This window comes from Carlito syrichta, unplaced genomic scaffold, assembly GCF_000164805.1.
Source record: "Carlito syrichta isolate Samal-C Ts95f unplaced genomic scaffold, Tarsius_syrichta-2.0.1 Scaffold120463, whole genome shotgun sequence".
Lineage (NCBI taxonomy): Eukaryota > Metazoa > Chordata > Mammalia > Primates > Tarsiidae > Carlito > Carlito syrichta.
Window position 1 is genome coordinate 49,212 of NW_007064559.1, and position 7,450 is coordinate 56,661.

The window sequence follows — 7,450 nt, forward strand, 5'->3', positions numbered from 1 at the left end:
TTTTTTTAAGTCAGTCTCACTTTGTCGCCCAGGCTAGAGTGCAGTGGCATGCTCGTGGCCGCTGCAGCCTCAACCTGCTGGGTTCTGGCAATTCTTCCACCTCAACCTGCCAAGTAGCTGGAACTACAGGTGTGTCCCACCATGCTGGGTTAATTTTTTGATTTATAGTAGAGATGAGGTCTCACCAAATTGCCCAGGCTGGTCCTGAACTCCTAGACTCAGACAATCCTCTTGCCTCCACCTCCCAAAATGCTGAGATTACAGGCATGAGCCACTGCACCCGGCTAGGAAAAGAAAATTTGATTTTATTTTATTTTTTTAGTTGGAATCTCACTCTGTCACCCATACTGGAGTGCAGTGGCATGCTCCCGGCCACCCCAGCCTTGACCTGCTGAGCTCCGGCGATTCTTCTGCCTCAGCCTTCCAAGTAGCTAAACTGCAAGCGCGCACTACAATGCCTAGTTAATTTTTGATTTTTTATTGTAGATACAAGGTCTCACCAATCTGCCGGGTTGGTCTCGAACCTGCGAGCTCAGGCATCCCACCCGTCTTGGCCTTCCAAAGTGCTAGGATGACAGGCTGAGCCACCGAGCCTGGCTGAGAAAGATACTTTTTTTTTTTAGTTGGAGTTTCACTCTGTCGCCCAGGCTGGAGTGCAGTGGCACGCTCCCAGCCACCGCAGCCTCGACCTGCTGGGCTCCAGCGATCCTTCCGCCTCAGCCTTCCAAGTAGCTGGAACTACAGGCGTGCGCTACCACGCCCGGCTAATTTTTTGATTTATTGTAGAGATGAGGTCTCGTCAAGTTGCCCAGGCAGGTCTCAAACCCACGGCTCAAGCAATCCACTCACCTCAGCCTCCCAAACCGCAGGATTACAGGCTGAGCCACCGAGCCTGGCGAGAAAGATACTTTTAAGGAAACATTTTATAAGTCTAAGGAAGTAATATATTTTCAACATTTCCTACTGATTCACTTACTCTAGACTTGCATAGTTTTCTTTTCTTTTATTTGAGTCGAAGTCTCACTCTGTTGCCCAGGTTAACCTGCTGGGCTCAGGTGTTCCTTCCATCTCAACTTTCCAAGTAGCTGGAAACACCGATGCATGCCACCACGCCCAGCTAATTTTTTTATTTACTGTAGAGACAAGGTCTCATCAAGTTGCCCAAGCTGGTCTCAAACCCCTGGGCTCAGGAATCCTCTCTCCTAAGCCTTCCAAAGTGCTTGGATTATAGGCATGAGCCACCATGCCTGGCTGGCCTAGTTTTCTTAATGATAAGCATTCTAGTGCTGAGCTGAACACAGATTTTTTTTTTTGAGTTGGAGTCCCACACTGTCGCCCAGGCTGGAGTGCAGTGACATGCCCATGGCCACCCCAGCATTGACCCACTGGACTCAGGCAATCCTTCCAACTCAGCGTTTTACGTAGCTGGAACTACAGATGTACACTACCACGCCCAGCTAATTTTTTTTATTTATTGTAGAGATGAGGTCTCATTATGTTACCCAGGCTGTTCTTGAACCCATGGACTCAGGCAGTCCCCTCACTTTGGCCTCCCAAAGTGCTGGGATTACAGGCTTGAGCCACTGCGCCCGGCCCATACCACAGATTTTTAATAAGATTCTACACAAGTGCCAGCATTGTCTCAAAGGAAGAACTGTGATGAAGAACTCAGAAACAGTCTGTGTGTACCTGGGTGTAAGGAAGATAATTTTGTATGAATAGATGTTCCTGTTTTTTTGTTTTTTTTTAAAGTCAGGGTCTCAATCTATCTCCCAGGCACTGGAGTGCAGTGGCACGTTCCCGGCCACCACAACCTCCACCTGCTGGGCTTAAGTGATCCTTCCGTCTTGATCTTCCAAGTAGCTGGAACTATAGGCATGTGCCACCACACCCAGTTAATTTTTTAATTTAATGTAGAGATGAGGTCTCGCCAAATTGCTCAAACTGGTCGTGAACCCATGGACTCAGGCAATCCTCTCACCTCAGCCTCCCAAAGTGCTGGGATTATAGGCGTGAGCCACCTCACCCAGCCCTTATTATATTTTGTAACATAACTAGAAGACCAGATTGCAGAGCTTCTGTGATGCCTGTAGTAGCTTCTGTGATGCCTGTTGTGGCTTCTGCAGGCTCTGCACAGCTCATGAGCCTCATCTTGGCTTCATGGCTAATCCCTGTCTTGCCTTGTCGTGTTTTAAATTCTTATTTTTAGAATGTTTGGGAGTTTAGAAGATTTAGGAGGGTCATAGCAGCCAAGACTCGTAAGGATGCCTTGGACAGGAGAAGACAAGAAGGCGGCTGTTTCTAGTCTGTGCGTTGGTGGTGCTGGGTGGAGCCGTCAGCGTGAAAACGAGCAAGTCAATTTCCTCAGTAATGACCTGGTTTCCCTTCTCAGGCTACACTGGGTTCTTTTCTTTTTCTATTTTTCCTTTTCTTTTTTTTTTTGAGTCATGGTCTTACTCTGTTGCCCAGGCTGGAGTGCAGTGGCACAGTCACAGCTCACCACAGCCTCCACCTCCTGGGCTCAGGCAGTCCTTCCCTCTCAGCCTCCCAAGCAGCTGGGACTACAGGCACACCACCATGCCCAGCTATTTTTTAAAAAATGTTTTTATAGAAATGGGGTCTCACTATGTTGCCCAGGCTTACAGTGAATTTTTTAGCACAACTGTCAAGGGATGGTCCTTAATGACAGTCAGCCCCGACTGGGTGAGGGAGGCTCAGACCTGCGGGCAGAACTATCCAACTGTCAGCTGTTCTTTGCGCCCCTTCTGTCTTCTGCTGTGAGCGGTCATTGTCAAGTCAGCTTCCCCTGGTTAGCTGTGTTAGATTTTTTTTTTTTTTTTTTGAGTTAGAGTCTCACTCTGTCGCCCAGACTGGAGTGCAGTGGCCACTGCCGGCCACCGCAGCCTCGACCTGCTGGGCTCCAGCGATCCTTCCGCCTCAGCCTTCCAAGTAACCGGAATTACAGGCATGTGCTACCACGCCCGGCTGATTTTTTGATTTATTGTAGAGATGAGGTCTCCCTGCCCAGGCGGGTCTCGAACCTGCGGATTCAGGCACTCCACTCACCTCAGCCTCCCAAAGGCATGGGATTACAGGCTGAGCCACCGAGCCCGGCTGCTGTGTTCAATTTATAAAACTACTAGCCATTATTTCTACCCTTCAAATTACATTTTCAGTCAGCAGCCAAGGAGACAAAAAGCGCTTTCTCTTATATTTTGCCAACCCTGCATCTCATCCGTGGAAGTCACAGCTCATCCTGGTGTCAGTGAAGTCCTGAAATATCCTAAAGGAGGTGCTTCCTAAATGCCAAAGACAAGTTCATTCTGTCTGTTGTAGTGTTTTTTGGATCTTTGTAAATTTTCCCCTTTCAAGAATGGACTTCTTGGAGATTTTACTTATGTATATTACAACAAACACATCCATTTTAAGTATCCAGTTCAGTGACTTGAAAAATATGTAAACTGCACAGTTGCCACCCTGGTAGGATCTGGAACATCACTCCAGAAAGTTTTTTCTTCTTCCTAGCTAATTCCCCTACCTCCCACCCCAGGCAGCCATGGGTTGACCTGATTACTTTTTATGGAAAGTCTTAAAGTAGAATGCAGCACAAAAGTAAAATGTCCCTTTTGTGTCTGGCTATCTTGTGTACTGTTTTTAACTTCACCTGTGTTGTGTCTCTAGCTTGCTTATCTCTTTGCTCAGTAGGTTATGGAGGGAGGGCTGGCGGGAAGCACTCTGTCATTGTCAGAGGTGGAGGCCATGTTCCAAAGAGCTCGCTTTTTAGAAAATCAGGTAGAAGACACTTCCAAATGAAATTGTTTTAAGTTTTTTGGTTACATTGATCTTTAACAGACAAGTGGAAGCTAGTCTTTTTTTTTTTTTTTTCTTTTTTAGAGTCGAAGTCTTACTGTGTTGCCCAGACTGGATCACAATGGCATGCTCATGGCCATCGCAGCCTCATCCTTCTGGGCTCTGGTGATCCTTCTGCCTCAGCCTTCCAAGTAGCTGGAATTGCATGCACATGCCACCACACCTGGCTAATTTTTTTTGTTGATTGTAGAGACACTATGTTTCCCAGTCTGGTCTCATACTCCTGGGCTCAAACAGTCCTCCTGCCTTAGCCTCCCAAGTAGCTGAGATTACTAGCATGTATCACCAAGCCCAGGTAATTAAAAAGTTTTTTTTAGAGATGAGGTTTGCACCACCACACCTGGTCTCAAACTTCTGGCCTCAAGCATTCCTCCTGCCTTGGCTTCCCAAAGTACTGGGATTATGGGCATGAGCCATCATGCCTGTTCAAGATTCTTGTTATATTATTTTATTTTTGCATTAGGATGTCAAAATATCCTATCACCATTGATTGAGCATGTTCAATATAGTGTTAATGTTAATAATATTTCTTATAGTTATTTTAATTTGGAAATTCTATGTGTACCATATAGTCTTCAAAAGAGGAAACTAACAAGGAACCTTAATCCAGACTGTTGATTTTATAATACTAGAGATTAATTTGACTGTATGCTAATCCTGTTTCTTTTGTTAAAGATTTCAAGATTCTGCCCTCCGAAGAAATCTTGCCATGATTGGATAGGACCCCCAGATAGATATTCCAACCTTCGCCCTGTTCACTTTTACATCCCTGAAAATGAATCACCATTGGAACAAAAGCTTAGAGAATTAAGACAGGAAACACAAGAATGGAATCAACAGTTCTGGGCAAACCAGAATTTGACTTTTAGAAAGGTAAGTGGTAGGTTTTAATCAGAATGAGAAATAATACAGTTGGCCACTTGGGGGTGCTAAATCCTTAGTATTGACTTTCTGTTATTTGGCAGTGTGGGTCTCTCCCCTTCACCCTCCACTGTAAGTGTGACTGTGTGAAGGTATATATGTATATGTGCATATGATTTCTTTAAACTACTGTGTAATCTTACTGGAGAAACATTGGTCACTCATAGAATCACAGATTTGGAGACTTTAGAGGAAGTGACGTGAGTAGCAGAGCCAGAACTAGAAGTCCTTGTTTCACATGCATGTGGGTGTGTGTTTGTTTGTGAAAACACAGGTTTCTTTGATGTGTTGTCATTCTTCTGCGGATTAGAAAATCTTTTTTTTTTTTTTAAGATTCGAAATTCTTAAAAGCATGAGAAAGAAGTGTAAATATCTAATCCAGAAGAAAAGCACTTAGGTTTCTGTTTACATCAGATGGAGTATTTCTGTCTTATTCTGTGGGTTTATAAACAAACAGTGCCTCCCAGAGTTTATTGAACATCTCCTTTTCTTTTCTTTTTTTTTTCTTTTTTTTGAGTCGGAGTCTCACTCTGTCTCCCAGGCTGGAGTACAGTGGCATACTCAGGGCCACCTAGCCTCAACCTACTGGACTCAGGCGATCCTTCTGCCTCAGCCTTCCAAATAGCTAGAACCACAGACACCATTTGTTGAGACAGGGTACCACCACATGCCTGACTAATTTTTTTGATTTATTGTAGAGATGAGGTCTCGCCACCTGCCTGAGTTGGTCTCAAATTCATGGGCTCAGGCAATCCTCTCGCCTCTGCCTCCCAAAGTGGAACATCTCATTTTCTTTTTTTCTTTTTTTTTTTTGACTCGGCCTCCCAAAGCGCTGGGATTACAGGCTGAGCCACTGAGCCCGGCCTTAAACATCTCATTTTCAAATCCTGTTTCAAGCATACAGATTTTAACCACAGTCAGGTGGTTTAAAACAGACTTCCAGATCTTCCTGGGCAACTTGGCGAGACCTCATCTCTACAATAAATCAAAAAGTAGCCGGGCGTGGTAGTGTGTGCCTGTAGTTCCAGCTACTTGGAAGCCTGAGATGGAAGGATCGCCCCAGCAGGTCGAGGCTGCGGTGTCCGGGAGTGTGCCACTGCACTCCAGTCTGGGTGACAGAGTGAAACTCCAACTCAAAAACAAAACAAACAAACAAAAAACCAGACTTCGAGCCGGGCACAGTGGCTCAACCTATAATCCCACCACTTTGGAGGCCAAGGCAAGAGGATTGCCTGAGCCCGGGGGTTCGAGACCAGCCTGGGCAACTTGGTGACACCTCGACTCTACAATAAATCACAAAAACTAGCCGGCCGTGGTGGCATGCATCTATAGTTCCAGCTACTTGGAAGGCTATGGCGGAAGGATCACCTGAGCCCAGCAGGTCGAGGCTGCGGTGGCCGGCAGCAGCCACTGCACTCCAGCCAGGGTGACAAAGTGATACTCCAACTCAAAAAAACAAAACAGACTTTGAGATGGGCCATTTCTCAGATGATCCACACCCACAGTGTTCTTCAGGGCGCAGGTAGTTGTGCTCTAGCAAAGAAAAGTGAGAAAAGAGAAAAGGTAGAGAAAGGGGGTCTAAGAGGTTTTGTTGTTGTTTTGTTTCGTTTTTGTTTTTAGGAAAAAGAAGAATTTATTCACTCAAGACTAAAAGCTAAAGGCCAGGGTCTGAGAACAGAATCAGGTTAGTCCATTTGTTGTTTGTTTTGCTAATAAAGTTTTGATTTGAGCAAGAAGGGGTGTTGAATGAAGGAGGGAGAGTCAGGGGGTGGCTCTCAGCCTCCTTCAGGGCAGGCTCGGTTCGGTTAGACACACTCTAGTCCTCCAGCAGGGTCTTTCCTGACCCCTCGCTCAGCCCCAGGCTGCCTTGGACTCCTCCTTTCAGGGTCTCTTTTTGTCTCTCACCTTCAGTAGTTCACAGGCATTACTCATCAACCTGCGGCTCCCTCTTCCCTCTTGGGATTTTAGGTGTTTCTGATGGATAACTGACCTCCAACCTTTGACCTCTGTCCTGATATCCTTCAGCCTCTTTCTCCACTCCAGCTCCTCTGCCTGGTCCCTGATCTCAGCTCATGGTCCCACAGGGTCATGTGAGCCAGAAAACAGCCATCCTCCGAGCAGCTCTCCCTCCCCTTCATCCCTCCTCCAGGCTTGCCTCTGGAGTGTTTCTTGGCACTTCTGCCACTCTCCGTCCTTTAGACGTGCTCTAGTCCAGACACTTATTAATCCTCTGTCTGTTGCAGTAACTTCCTAATTGGTTCCCTGGCCTCTAATCTTTAAATCAGGGCTTTTCTATAAAGAGCTAGACAGTAAGTAGTTGAGCCTTTGTGACCATATGGGGTCTCTGTTGTAGCAGCTCACCTTTGCTATTATAGTGTGAAAGAGGCCATAGAGAATACATAAACAAATGGGCTTGTGTTCCAATAAAATTTTTTTTTTTTTTTTGAGTCGGAGTCTCACTCAGTCACCCAGACTGGAGGGCAGTGGCCACTCCCGGCCACCGCGGCCTCAACCTGCTGGGCTCCAGCGATCCTTCCGCCTCAGCCTTCCAAGTAGCTGGAACTACAGGCGCGAACTACCACGCCCAGATGATTTTTTGATTTATTGTAGAGATGAGGTCTCGCCTGTCCAGGTGGGTCTCGAACCCGCGGGCTCAGGC

General features: G+C 46.3%; 1 protein-coding gene across 2 annotated transcripts in view; it reads left to right on the forward strand.

The window, feature by feature from the left end:
* The window catches only part of LOC103249390 (kinesin light chain 1), a 136,271-nt gene that overhangs the window by 10,027 nt on the left and 118,794 nt on the right, over positions 1 to 7,450 (forward strand). For both annotated transcript variants that reach the window (XM_008048018.2, XM_008048017.1), the window contains exons 2-3: positions 4,546 to 4,743; positions 6,412 to 6,475. In XM_008048018.2, coding sequence (XP_008046209.2) covers positions 4,546 to 4,743; positions 6,412 to 6,475 — 262 coding nt within the window. The remainder of the gene's footprint in view (positions 1 to 4,545; positions 4,744 to 6,411; positions 6,476 to 7,450) is intronic.